The sequence below is a fragment of the Oryx dammah genome, unplaced genomic scaffold, assembly GCF_014754425.2.
Source record: "Oryx dammah isolate SB20612 unplaced genomic scaffold, SCBI_Odam_1.1 HiC_scaffold_28, whole genome shotgun sequence".
Taxonomy (NCBI): domain Eukaryota; kingdom Metazoa; phylum Chordata; class Mammalia; order Artiodactyla; family Bovidae; genus Oryx; species Oryx dammah.
The window spans coordinates 42,748,199-42,763,045 of NW_024070212.1; the positions used below are offsets into that span (position 1 = coordinate 42,748,199).

At 40.8% G+C, this 14,847-nt stretch overlaps 1 protein-coding gene across 2 annotated transcripts in view; it reads left to right on the forward strand.

Moving 5' to 3' along the window:
- The window catches only part of PLPPR5 (phospholipid phosphatase related 5), a 140,071-nt gene that overhangs the window by 33,238 nt on the left and 91,986 nt on the right, over positions 1-14,847 (forward strand). For both annotated transcript variants that reach the window (XM_040232244.1, XM_040232245.1), the window contains exon 2: positions 12,689-12,821. In XM_040232244.1, the coding sequence (XP_040088178.1) occupies positions 12,689-12,821 (133 nt within the window). The remainder of the gene's footprint in view (positions 1-12,688; positions 12,822-14,847) is intronic.

Sequence of the window (14,847 nt, forward strand, 5' to 3'; positions counted from 1 at the left end):
CTTAACTGCCAGACTTTTCTTCCTAAATTAGAACAAAATAATAAAACAGTACAGTGTCAACTTGAATGCCAGAACTGGACCGCATGAGGTTGAGTGAGTCCTGGCTTCCTGACTTCTTACCTGAATGCCCTTAGATAACCAGGTAATCTCTCTACACCTTAGTGTCCTCATCTGTAAAATGAAGACAGTAGAATAATACCATTCTGGGGCAGCTGGAAATTATGAATCTTGATGTGCTAATATGCATTGTGACTCTCCAGGAGCGGTTAGAGTTTAAAGCTGATTTTTTTTCACCCAAGAGTCTCCCCACAACCCCACTTAAAAAACTAGTTAACATGCTGTTGAACTTAGTTTTAAAAACACTGACATGCTGCTGCTGCTGCTAAGTCGCTTCAGTCGTGTCCGACTCTGTGCGACCCCACAGACGGCAGCCCACCAGGCTCCCCCGTCCCTGGGATTCTCCAGGCACGAACACTGGAGTGGGTTGCCATCTCCTTCTCCAATGCAGGAAAGTGAAAAGTGAGAGTGAAAGAAGCACTGACATAGGGACATTTAATTTTTGCTTGTGCTTCAAAGGCTCATTTCTAGAAACTTTATTATCTTCAAGTCCCAAAGACTATTTAAATTTTCTCATGTTGCTTTTTTATTATTGATAAGAACAGGGGAAATTAATTCAAACATGTGCTTTAGAAGAGCTTGCAAGCAAGCTAATAACCTGTATCCTAGTTTTTATTAGGGCTTCCCTTGTGGCTCAGCTGGTAAAGAATCTGCCTGCAATGTGGGAGACCTGGGTTCGGTCCCTGAGTTGGGAATATCGCCTGGCGATGGGAAAGCCTACCCCTTCCCATACTGTGGCATAGAGAATTCCATGGACTGTATAGTCCATGAGGTCACAAAGAGTGGGACGCAACTGAACGACGTAGCTTTTATTTTATTGATGATGAACTAGCTCTTTTGAGGAATGACAGATGCATTATAACAGTACTGGCCTACAGATTTGTGAACATACAGAATCTGACCTTATATGTTAAAAAATTTTAAAAAAACAACTCAAGTATACAGAATGAATTTTATTGCAGTGCTCTTATGATTCATTTTTCTTGTACCTTATGTCTCCTACATTTATATGAACAGTTGAGCAAAGTATGTATATCATGTAAAGTTTAATTAGCTTTTATTTCAATTAGGAAAGAAGTTTTAATTTTTTTTTATAAGCTTCTAATCATTAGAAAAAAAAGAATGAGCATAGCATGTAAGTCCGCGTCTTGTTGTTAGGTAGACCATGTTTCCCTTATATCCTCATCCTGCTCCACCATTGTCCCCCATTGCACACACGTATGCACCCCAGGCTTAGTGTCTGGACTTTCACACTATTACAACTTATCAAACTGCTCTGTTATGCTGTTCCAGGCATCCCACATTCCCTTGCTTGCTGGCTAAGTTGCTTCAGTCATGTCTGACTGTTTGCGACCCTGTGGACTGTAGCCCACCAGGTTCTTCTGTCCATGGGATTCTCCAGGCAAGAATACTGGAGTGGGTTGCCATGCCCTCCTCCAGGGGGTCTTCCCGACCCAGGAATGGAACCCGTGTCTCATGCATTGACAGTCTGATTCTTTCCCGCTGAGCCACCAGGGAAGACCTGAGAGAGCTTGAGGGCTTATTGGAACATTAATGGTCTGAACGCTTGCCCAGAGTTGCTGAGTCATTAGAATTGGGATAGACTCCAAGCAGCATTTTCATCCAGTTCCCAGGTGCTGTGGATGCTGCTGCTGTGGGGACCACGAATCTCTGCCCATAGAGCACTCTCAAAAAAGCAGATCCCTTTCTTCTAGTTTCCCAACTAAAAAATGATTCATTATGATTGCCCCATCCATCGGTTGCTTTCCTGTTCCCTGTCATCTGCATTTGAACAGGAGTCTCCTTTTTAAAGACTACAAACCTTAATTCACAGGAATAAATGTAGTTCTTGGCTTCATATCCTTCAATCTAAGCTGCTTTTGACCCACGGTTGCACTAAAACTGTCCTTTCCCTAGGGTATTAAGGCTTCCTGGTTGCCACACACCCACATCTTAACTGCTACTAGTAACATGTAAAGGTTAAGAGCATGGTCTCAGGAGGTAGACTGCCTTGGGTTGAGATGCTGTTTCCTCAGTCTGTACCCAACCTGTACCCAACTCTAGGCACTTTATCTCTGCTTGATAGTCCTCATCCGCAGCTGGATTTCAATAACAATACCTATCTCAGAGGATTGTTTTAAATATTAAATTTCACCAACTCAGTGGACATGAGTTTGCGCAAACTCCTATAGATAGTGAAGGACAGGGAAGCTTGGCGTGATGCAGTCCATGGGATGGCAAAAAGTTGGACATAACTTTCCGACTGAACAACAACAAAAAATATTTCCAAAGTACTGAGAATAGTCCCTAAAAAGTAGTACATGTCATGTAAGTTTTTTAAAAGCTTTTTCCTCAACTTTATTGAGATATAATTGACATATAACATTGTATAAGTTTCAGGTTACAGTGTGTTAATTTGATACATTTTATATTGCAAAACTATTACCACCATAGCATAAATGGACACCTCTGTCCCATCACGTGATTACCATCTTTGTGTGTGTGATGAGAATGTTTGTTTGTTTTTTTTTTTACTGAGATATTTTATTCATTCACTTAACCACATTCAACACATCACGTGGCAGATGTACTTCCAAAAAGTTTAGGGTAGCAAAGCAAACTGTGACAAACACTTTTGAAGGATCAATCTAACCTCCCAGCTGGTCTATTAACATGACATTCAAAAACTCAACTTTATGCATGAAGCACTCGAAGAATGTTTAAGATCTACTCTTTTAGCAACATTCAAGTATATCATACAATATTTTTAGCTATAATCATCATGCTGTACATTAAACCCTCAGAAGATGTTAATCTTATAACTAAAAGTTTCTGCCCTTTGACAAGTATATCTGCATTTCCCCAGCTTCCCAGTCCCTGGGATTCAAACCATCTACTCTGTTTCCATAAATTTCACTGTTTCTTTTTTTTAGATTCTATGTGTAAGTGATCCCATGCAATATTTATCTTTCCCTATATGATTTATTTCACTTAGCATAATGCCCTTAAGGTTCATTCACATTGTCACACACGATGGGATTTTCTTCTTTCTTGTGGTGAATAGTATCCCACTACATATATATGAAACATCTTTATTATCCATTCATCTGTAAATGAACGCTTAGGTTGTTTCCACATCTTAGATACTTTGAAAAATGTCACAATGAATATAAGAGTGCAGACGTCTCTTCAGTATTCTGATTTCAATTCCTGTAGATAAATACCCTTCAGATTTGGGATTGCTGGATTACATGGTAGTTTTATTTTTAATTTTTTGAGAAGCCTCCATATGGTTTTCTGTAGTAGTTGTACCAGCTTGCATTCTGATCAACAGACCAGCAATGCACAAGGGTTGTCTTTTCTCCATACCTTGCCAACACTTGTCATCTCTTATGATAGCCATTCTGGCAAGTGTGAGGTAACCTCTCACTATGGTTTTGCTTTACATTCCCTGTTGCTTAGTGATGTTGGGCACCTTTTCCTGTACCTGTTGGTCTTTTGTATATCTTTTTTTTTTTTGAAAATTGCCTATTCAGTTCCTTCATACACTTTTAATTGGGTTGGTTTTTTTGTTGTTGTTGCTACTGAGATGTGTGAGTTCTTATATGTTTTGAATTAGTATTAATGAAAGTTGCTCAATTGTGTCTGACTCTTTGCAACCCCATGAACTGTACAGTCCATGGAATTCTCCAGGCCAGAATACTGGAGTGGGTAGCCTTTCCCTTCTCCAGGGGATCTTCCCAACCCCTTATTGGATACATGATTTGTATGTATTTTCTCCCATTCCATAGACTGCATTTTCATCTTGTTTCCTTTGCTTTGTTGGAGCTTTATATTAGCTATTATTAAAAGTTCCCCAGATTTGCCTCTCAGGGTCTCACCTTCATGATTTCTGTCATGGCCACATATCACCTCAACTATCATTTATTTCTTTTTCAAACCAATCTACTTTACCAACATTACTATAAAAGAAAATGTATTACTGTAAATGGAATACCAGCATCACTTGATATAGAAGGTAACCATAAAATAAATACAGTGAAAATCAATTTTTTTTTTAAAATTCTAGACCGTTATTTTCTGCAGAACACTCTGAGCCTGAGACTTAACCCTTTTTTAAGAAAAACAGGTAAATTAGCAAGTTCCAGCCTCTATCACATTTCAGTGACTAGCCCCACTTTTCAGTGACTTCATACACTCGCGTAGTAGTCCAGTGCAGGCCTGCCACCTCCGGGGACCTGGCCGCCTTCCACTTTGTGGCACCAACAGCTGCTGGACCTAGAAATCTCTTTGCTCTAGTCAGCAGATAGAGGCAGAGAACATGGAGAAAGACACCTGATGTGTTGCCTTTTAGGTCTGAAACTGTCATAAGTCACTCATCCCTTGATATGAGTCACCTAGAGGCAGGTGTGCAGGGAATGTTGGTCCAGGCTAAGTAGCTACTTTATGCTATGAAATCGAGAACACAAGTTTTTTTTTGGTGGTCTGACATATATACAGGTTATAGCAAGACATAGCCATAGTTTCTTAAATGCTAGGAGGGATCGTACAACTATTACTTCTTTGGGAAAGGGAAAGTGTTAGTCACTTAGTCATATCTGACGACCCCATGCACCATAGCCCACCAGTCTTCTCTGTCTATAAGATATGGGATTCTCCCAGCAAGAATACTGGGGTGGGTAGACATTCCCTTCTCCAGGGGATCTTCCTGACCCAGGGATCAAACCCAGGTCTCCCGCACAGCAGGCAGATTCTTTACCATCTGAGCCACCAGGGAAGCCAACTATTACTTTTTTAATTCAATTTATTCTCCTCTCTCTGAACCTCAGTTTTACTGGGAAACTGTTCCAAGAAGTTAGCAACTTTCTTACTTAGCAAGTATGAAATCCATATGTACATGGGAGAAACTTGTTTACCTATATCACGAAACAAAGTTAATAAGATAGTCCCCAATGTAGCTTTTTACCTCCTAGTATAGCTTAGAACTTTCCTTGGCTGGATGGGAAATGAGCTCACTCTATATATGTCTTTATAATAACCAAGAATACATGATGTGTTACCCCACATATAAACCTGGTACCCTCCTACATTTTAAAATTTAACTGTGTGCCATTACTAAACTTTTATGAATTCAAGTTGCTTTTCAGGTATTCTTTGACATATATCTGAAGTGTGTGAGACACATGCCAAGTAGTCACACTGATTGCATGATTTCTGCTGCAGCAGTACATCTGAAATATTTTTCTTGTACTAATCTCAAGCTGATGAAGCATGGGTATGTTTGAGTGGCCAGCAGTTGAAGGGGAGAGGAATTTCTCATTGGATTTTTTATAAATGAAAACATGAAGCTGTTTGGAGTTTGCCTATGACGTTATAAGAAAAAACTTGGTTCAGTTTGTCATTAAGAAATACATCTCCCAGAGGGTCAGCCTTTGGGAGTTGAGGTATGAGGGCAGCATGTGCTCATAATAGGGATATTTATACTTAGTGGTTTATGATTCACAGCTGCATTTTTGTAGCTTGCTATTCATCAGCCAGCTGGGGCATTTTACTCACTGGGGAAGAAGATAAAAGGGTAGAAGATAAAAACAGAACTGGGTACCAGATCTATCCTCGAAGATGAGATGGAGACATGGATGGGATGGGGCGGGTGTATAGGTACAGCTTGATAAACAAGATAGGGTTCATGGAGGTTCATGGTGTCAACAGTGAGTTCAGTAAAGCATGACAGATGGCTCATTTGGAGGCTGATGTATCATGGTACTAGGACATAGTACTCCATTTTGGTTGCTCGGTGGACTGTGGGGCTTCCATTTTCAGGGCGGGAGAGGTTCAGGAGCACAACTGTTTCCTCCAAGGAGGTAGACTGTCAGGTTGCGGTGGGGAGGGGACTGTGACTCAAGCAACAGCACTTGCTCACACGCAGCCCTGTGAGGTAGTGACAGCCCTTCAGTATCAGCTCCCCAGCCCTTGGGGGGCGTCTTATCACATTCTGGATATATTGTCCTAGATCTTGAGTGAACTGCCACGGACATTGCTTCAGGGTTTCCTATAGGACTGGGGGAGCAGGGGCCTTCGCCTCTCTTGGCAGAGGAGGGCTGGTGGTGGGATGAGGTTAGTGAGTCCATGTGAGGGGAGCTGGAAAACAGATGCAAGAAATGAACTGAGGGTTTCCTGCTGTGTTCTTCCTGTGCCAGCCTACACCTCCCTCTCCCATTAGAGTCTTTCTTCCTTTTTCTATTATTTCCCAGTGAATCAGCATCTTTGCTGAGGTGGGGAGGAATGGCCCCTGTGAACTGCTGGCCCTCAGGAAATCAGCTGATTTCCCCACCAGGGCCACCGGTGTCCTTCCAGTGTTCCACTCCTTTCTCCCTGTAGCCAGCTGCGGCCTGTGGCCGGCAGGAGGAGGGTCCGTGCTCGGTTAGCACTGTTCATCCCCTCAGCTCTCTCTGGAAACGGCTTTCAGTTATAAGTTCACAGAGAAAGGGAATTGTATCAAGGAAACCTACAAAGGATGGAGTGTCAAAGCTTTTAGCATCTCCATCTCTTGCTTCTCTGTCTTTGTCCTGTCATGCTTCCTGTCTCCCACTCCCAAGAGAGAAAACAGCCAATCGGGATCTTTCACCAAGAGCTTCTTTAGGAGTCTAATGAAAATGGCAGGCAGTGACTCCCGATTAAGAACTTCTCTTGACAATGGTGGTGAAGCCTCAGTTACATATAAGGACCAAAAGCTTGCAGTAGAAGTATGAAGAAATTTCTCTGAAAACAGAACCTTAAAATAATAATAATAATGGCAGAGTTAGAAAGGATGGTGTGAAGCTCTTTTGGTCTTTGTTGGAAGGTTGGAATTGTGCGTCAAAAGGATCAGGAAAGTCTTTGTATACTCAGTTCTCTCATATCTAGAGACCCCAGGAGCTGTGAAGGTGCTTTGTGCCCCAACGAGTTTCCCTTAAAACTATAGAAATATGATGGAACTCCTGGGTGTGACTTGAGTCTTGAGGAGGGTCAGAGTGGAGCAGGGAGGTGATCTGGCTTAACTTGGAAAAATTAGAGGAAAGGCTTACACAGTCCTAGATAGAGGCTATGGTCAAAATAGCTCTGATCTTGGATTCAAATTTTGGCTGTGCCAGGGATAAACATGATTAACTTCTTTATTTCTCTCTAGATCGGTGTCCTTATCTCTAAGGGCAGACTGAGCTAAATTTCATTCATTCTAGCAGCCATTCATATTCATTGCCAGTCACTGTGCTTTAGTATGAAAGTATAAAGAAAACATTATACAATCCTTGTCTCAGAGAACCTTTCAATTAAGTGGAGGAGACAGATGTTGCTGATACTTATAAGAGCATGTGTAACGTACCATAATAAATGTACAAAGTGCTATTGGAATGCAGAGAGGGAGGGATAGCTTGTCCCAGGAATAGAGCTGCAGTAGAGTAGGCAATATGTAAATCATGTCTTAAGAACAGAACTGCCTACCATTGCCCAAGTATAAAAGCCAGAATATATGGGAATGCCTGGTATGTTTGAGAATGAAAATGTTTAGCTGTGACTATAACATAGTGTGTCTGGAGGTTTGTAAGAGAAGCTGAAAAAGATGGATTTAGGTTCATCTGTAAATAGTCTGTTACAACAGCTCCTGTTATTCCATTGCCTATGAAGACACACTGGAAATTGTAAATAGAGGACCTGGATTGCACACAATTTGAGCAGGGAATATGAAAGCACAGAGGTGAGTTCTGATGATGTTTTAATGCAGGAAAGAAATGATGAGGGATTGAATTTTTAAACAGGGATAATGATAGAAGTGGACATATTTGAAATATAATCAAAATATAAGAGCACTGGTGGTGGTGGAATGGTTTAGTCATTATCATGTTCGACTCTTGTGACCCCATGGACTGTGGCCTACGAGGCTCCTCTGTCCATGGGATTTCCCAGGCAAGAATAATGGAGAGGGTTACCGTTCTTCCTCCAGGGGATCTCCCGACCCAGGGATCAAACCTGGGTCTCCTGTATTGCAGGCAGTCTCCTCCATTGCAGGTGGATTCTTTACTGGACTGAGCAAGGAAGCTGATAGAATTTAACAGTTGATAGAGGCAAAGGAAGGAAATAAAGGTTTAGTGTCGGGGTAAAGGTGAGAATTTCAGCCTGTGTGTCCAAGGTGACAGGAGGTTTAGGGTGGGAGACAGAAATTTCATTTCGGATAGGAAGGCTTGGAGCACTTCAACATGCCAGTCTGAGCATGCAGAGATTTTGCTGTGTAATAAGTGGTTTTGCTATGTAATAAGTGGAGATTTGCATCTGGAGCCCAAGGGAGAGAGAAATATTTAGTAGCAGGGGTGGGTAAAGCCTTAGGAGAAATGAAGTCCTCTAGAGTGGGCTTCTGACAGGCTAAGAGAAAAAGAATCAAAATAAAAATCAAAGAACATAGAATTTAGGTCTGCAATTCACTGACCAGAGTCTCTACCTCCAAGGCAAACTTAATCCACCTTAGCCTGTGTTCAGGTCAAGTTGAGAGCTACCGGGAGAAATGCTATCTCCTTTCCTGTTCTAATACTGCCTTCTCTGTAGGGCTTGCATCAGAATTCTCTCCATCTGTCTAATAATTATTCTTCCTTGAAGTATAGTAAGGATCACTCCCTATCTTTCTTTTATGTCATGTTAATTTAGGTACTCCTAGGGGAAAAAGTGAAAGTGTTAGTTGCTCAGTTGTGTCTGACTGTTTGTGACCCCATCAACTATAGCCCGCCAGGCTTTTCTGTCCATGGAATTCTCCAAGCAAAAATACTGGAGTTGGTTACTGTTTCCTTCTCCAGGGGATTTTCTTGACCCAGGGACTGAACCCGAGTTTCCTGCATTGCAGGCAGATTTTTTACCGTCTGAGCCACCAGCTCTCCTAGAAGCAGGTACCAAATGTGACTAAATATATAAGGGATTTATCAAGGGAAACATTTGTAAAAGACAAAAGTTGGAGGGTGATAAGCCAGAGAAGGCAAGGAGAGCATTCAGATCATGATGAAGATCTGACTCATGTGAAGGAGAGAGGGAAGGAAGAAGGATAGGGTAGGAGGCACCTCAGAGCACAGCAGAGTTCCAAGAAAACTTTGACCAGAATTGTGGGGAGTCTTTATGTCACATCTTGGAGGAATAGTCTCACCTGAATTCCCCCACCACGCTTAGCCATTTCTAGGAGAGCCCACAGGCAGTGCTTAGTCACATGCATGCTCAGCCACTTCAGTTGTGTCCAACTCTTTGCAGCCCTATGGACTATACTCTGCCAGGCTCCTCTGTCCATTAGATTCTCCAGACAAGAATACTGCAGTGGCCATCCTCCAGGGATCTTCCCGACCCAGGGATCAAATCTGCGTCTCCTGCAAGCCTCCTGCACTGCAGGCTGATTTCTTACCCACTGAACCATCTGGGAAACCTGTGACCCAGTAATTAATCCAAAGGAGTGACAGCTGGAACCATCAGACCAAAAACCTCCCAGAGCAGAGATCCTAGTGGCGCACATTTCATGGCCACCATAGATGCCTTCAGTGAGTCTGTGACATTTCCTAAGTGCTCTACTGGCACTTACTATCCACACCAGTCAAAACTCAGCATGTACAGCCTTCCGCCATAGTTTCATTTTGTGTCTGCCCAACTGGATTATAAAGCCTTCTTTAAAGATCAGTGCAGTGTCCTTAACTCAGAGGCATCTAGGTATCCCTCATAATAAGAATTGTGTTAGTTTCATTACTTAAATTTATCTGAGCGTTGTAGCAGTGGGAGTTTTGACTTAGGAGGTCGAGATGGGGGAAGTTACTATGATTTGGTTGAGGAGTCCCATAGATATCGCAGCGAGGGAGGGAGAATTAGACCATGGAAAGTAGACATACCCACTAAAGAAAAGCAGATGCTAGGGCCTAGGCACATGTATTTGATTAGGTAAAGTCCAGGTATGCAAACAAAACACAGTATCCAGAGAACATGATGGAAATTGCTAGTCTAGGCGAGAGCTAGCAGGGAGGAGGTCCAGCAAGGTGTAATGGATGGGAGTTTGAAGTAGACATCACTGCAACTCTTTGAAAACTAACCTTTATACCCATGAGGCAGTTTTCACACACCATATCACACCTTCTTAACCTTGATTAATTGGACCAGAAGAGACACCTGTCTCAAGCTGAACCTCCCAGGAATTTTGACTCCAGGTTCAGTAAATCTAATTAGTTGAATTTTCCTTGAACTGAGCTGACATGTTCAACATGGAGTTCTTGTTGGGGCAAGCCTGCTGGGGCACTCATATACACTAAGAAGCAGGAGATGCAGATTGCAGAAAGACAAGAATGAGTCAGACATTCCGAGAATTAAGGTGAGAGCGTGACTCCAGAAAAGAAGAAAGAGACTGAGAGAATGGTTGCCTGGACTCCTGAGACATTTCCAGCCCTGGACCTAATCCTGTGCGTTACAACACTAGGTTCTGAGATAACCCGCCAACCTTAGATTAAATTTCCTATTCTTCTTAATCCAGTTTGAGTGGGATTCTTTTAGTGGTTCAGGTGGTGAAAAATCTGCCTGCAACTCAGGAGACCTGGGTTCAATCCCTGGTTTAGGAAGATCCCCTGGAGAAGGGCATGGCAACCACTCCAATATTCTTGCCTGGGAAATCTCATGGACAAAGGAGCCTGCTGCGATATACAGTCCACAGAGTCGCAAAGAGTCCGACACTACTGAACAACTAGCCCACACACACTTTTAGTGGTGGCCAGATAATATTGACCTTGACGGTGTTTGTCAGGTATGCTCAAGACATAAACAGAAAACTCAGAAAAGTGCAATGTGCAGAGATACAGACAAGCAAGAGGTTATCATTAGGAAAACTCGGAAGAGTAGCCTGAACAAGGCAGCTTTTAGTCTGGTAACTGTAAATGGGTAAGCAAGTCAGAAACTAAGCACATAGAACCTGGTTACAGGAACTAGGGTATAGGGTAGAGCCTTCACTGCATAAACAAGGCAGAAAATGTTGGTTATTAGGAATCAAGTAAAAGAGGAAGACGAAGACCTCTGATCTACCGAGGATGAATTAATTCATACACTCAGAATTCTTGGGTGTCTGCTACAGTCTAGGGACTGTAGTGTGTTAACAGACTGAGCTCGGGGTTCAATGTACTGTGGGATGGAGCCAGCCTGTCGGTGGAGACACCATGATACCTGCCCAGGAGAAGAGGAGGCTCAGAGGGCAGAATCAGGGCACCAGTCAGCTGGTTATGTGGAGTGGATGATAGGAAGTTAGAATTTGAAACATTCTGGACAAAACAGACTTGGAAAAAGTTGAAACTGAAAACTCAGAAAGTAACTTTCAAGGAGAAGCAGAGAGGAAGGTAGGCCGTGAAAGAGTGATTCAGAAATTCAGAACGGGAGATAAGAAAGTGTCAGACACTCAGCTTGTCTATTTGTCAGGGTCTCCTAGGGTCCTGGTGGCAGCTGACGAACATGTAAAAAATACCTCTTGTGCCTGTTTAGGCTGAACTGTTTTATCACAAAGCTGCTCTACTTTGCCAAAGTTAAAAACTTCAGGAGGATTTGGAAAGCTTTAGACTCTAGCCTTTCTTAATTCAGTTGTGCCTCACCAGACAGACAAGACTAGATTCCTTTAAATTAATTCAGCTCAATATCTTCTGGTTAAACCTTGAACCCTCACGTACTTGTTAGAAGAAATATAGTAGAAGAAAAGGAGCAGAAGGAAGACTAAAAATTCAGATACCTCATGATCTGTTGCATACAGATATTGAGATACATATTGGGATAAAATTAAGTCAAACACTTGATCTCCTGTGATCTCCTTGTCTGCCTCCCACTTAGAATTTTGAATATCTTGTAATCATAGATATTGCTTTCTACAAGGACCCCAAAATCACTTCTCTAGTGGGTGTCAGGGAGTCCCCACATAGTCTTATATTTAACCTTGATAAGATGACCTAAAAAGTAACCTAAAGAATGACAGATTGGGAGACGTGCTATTGGCTCTGGTTTCGTTTCTCATAATCTTATTTCTAGTGTGGTTGTTCATGGTATTAAATAGAGTCAACAGATCGAGGGCTGAGTCAGAAATTTCTGTCTGGCTTGTGATTGGCCTTATGGGGAGCAAATTGTTTAACCTCCTCAAGCTCTCATTTCCTCATCAATATTATTATGACACATGACGCTTGCTCTAGTACCTTCCTGGGTGATGTTTTTTAATTGGGGTATAGTTGCTTCATAATATTGTGTTAGTTTCTGTCATACAGTGAAGTGAATCAGTTATATGTATACATATATCCTCTCCCTTTTGGACCTCCATCCCATCCTACCCTCTATCCCATACCAGATTAATTTCATACATTTTTGAATTAAGAGAAATATGGGTTTTATATATATAGGGGGAGGTTATAATAAAAAGGTTTGGTCAACCAAATATGGTTCAGCTTTATATCGAGATTGTTACCACTCAGAAGAACTCCTTTTTATTCATTTTTTAAAAGTAGAAATATTCTGCATGTATGCTGGTTAAATTCTAATATTCTGTAATCTTTTATTTCTTTGCAAGATAATAGTTGGAGAAACTGCTGTGTTTTGCCTACAACTGGCCACAAGGGATTTTGAAAACCAGGAGAAAACTATTTTAACTGGAGACTGTTGCTATATAAACCCACTGGTGAGGAGAACTGTACGATTTCTTGGTATGTGTTCATTGAATTGTTTTTATTGTTTCTGAAATAATGTTTATGTATAAGCTAACCTTTAAAATGACCAGCATTTTAACTGTTTGCAAATATTATGTTATATTTTCTTTGAAATGTCAGTGTCAATTTGGTTTTAAAATAAACACTTCATATTATTTTCTCTCCTTTCTCATATTAGTTTCTGCAATGTTTGGGAACACATGTACACCCGTGGTGGATTCATGTCAATGTATGGCAAAACCAATACAGAATTGTAAAGTAAAATTAAAAAAAAAAAACAAAAAACCACTTCATGGTGTCATTTCCACATTATTTTAAGGGAAAAAAAATCCCACCACACTTGGATATTTAATATTCTAAAATAAAGTAAAAGTTATATAAATAAAAGAAATGGTTTAGTGTTAAATTTCAGAAATAATGCTTAGGTAGAAATAATGATCTAGGTTGATTACTGAATATCACAAAAGACAAAAAAGAATAGCTGGACAAATAAAAGAAATGCTGTATTTGTTAATCATAATAAGTAGCACTCCATGAACTACTTCTCAATTGTTGCTTTTTTTTTTTTTTGGTAATACCAACAAAATTGTGTTGGTGATTTTATTAAGGGACAAGATTTAATGATACTTTAAATCTCAGATTTTAGCACGAATGCCTATGAATATTGATGAATTACTGAAAATCATCTCAATTCAATAGACATTTGGCCAAGGCAAGTTTTTAACTGAAACAATTAAACTTAATATAGATTATTATTTCCTAGCTTTATCAAATAAGAAAAAATACAACTGTATATACTAAACAACATTTAGGATAAATTCTTATTAGTATTAAGATTAAGGATACTATAACCCTTTGATGTTATTCTCATATTGATGGGATCAAAATGGGGACTGTGGAGATACTGTGCTTCAGTTCAGTTCAGTTCAGTTGCTCAGTCGTATCCAACTCTTTGAGACCCCATGAATCGCAGCACGCCAGGCCTCCCTGTCCATCACCAACTCCCAGAGTTCACTCAGACTCATGTCCATCGAGTCAGTGATGCCATCCAGCCATCTCATCCTCTGTTGTCCCCTCTTCCTCCTGCCCCCAAACCCTCCCAGCATCAGGGTCTTTTCCAATAAATCAACTCTTCTCATGAGGTGGCCAAAGTACTGGAGTTTCAGCTTTAGCATCAGTGCTTCCAAAGAACACCCAGGACTGATTCCCTTTAGGATGGACTGGTTGGATCTCCTTGCAGTCCAAGGGACTCTCAAGAGTCTTCTCCAACACCACAGTTCAAAAGCCTCAATTCTTCAGTGCTCAGCTTTCTTCACAGTCCAACTCTCACATCCATACATGACCACTGGAAAAACCATAGCCTTGATTAGATGGACCTTTGTTGGCAAAGTAATGTCTCTGCTTTTGAATATGCTATCTAGGCTGGTTATAACTTTTCTTCCAAGGAGTAAGTGTCTTTTAATTTTATGGCTGCAATCACCATCTGCAGTGATTTTGGAGCCCCCCAAAATAAAGTCTGACACTGTTTTCACAGTTTTCCCATCTATTTCCCATGAAGTAATGGCACCAGATGCCATGATCTTAGTTTTCTGAACACTGCTTAGATCACCTGATCTATATAAAAGCCTATTAAAGACTAATAAGATGTCATCATGACTTTAAAGCTCTCTGGAGATGAAAGGTCTTCATATCTAAGAGTGTTCTTTTTATTGCCATCCACTTATATATCCTCACAGCTCTCATTTATACTGTTGAAGGGATAACTTTTATATAAAACTTTAGAAGTTATATTTGTCACATACATCAATACTGTATTCTTGACCCATTTAATCTTTGCATGAGAATCATTTAATAACAAATAAACAATAATATACTCAGAACTGAAGTGTTTTTGATGAAAATGAACCTTCCTAAATTCTGTTAAATTATATTATGCCTACTTAAGTAAAAATTTTTTATTTGCTTGCACCTATATTTCTAAAGAATATGCAGGCATAACTCCTAAGATATTTGAGCTCAGTTC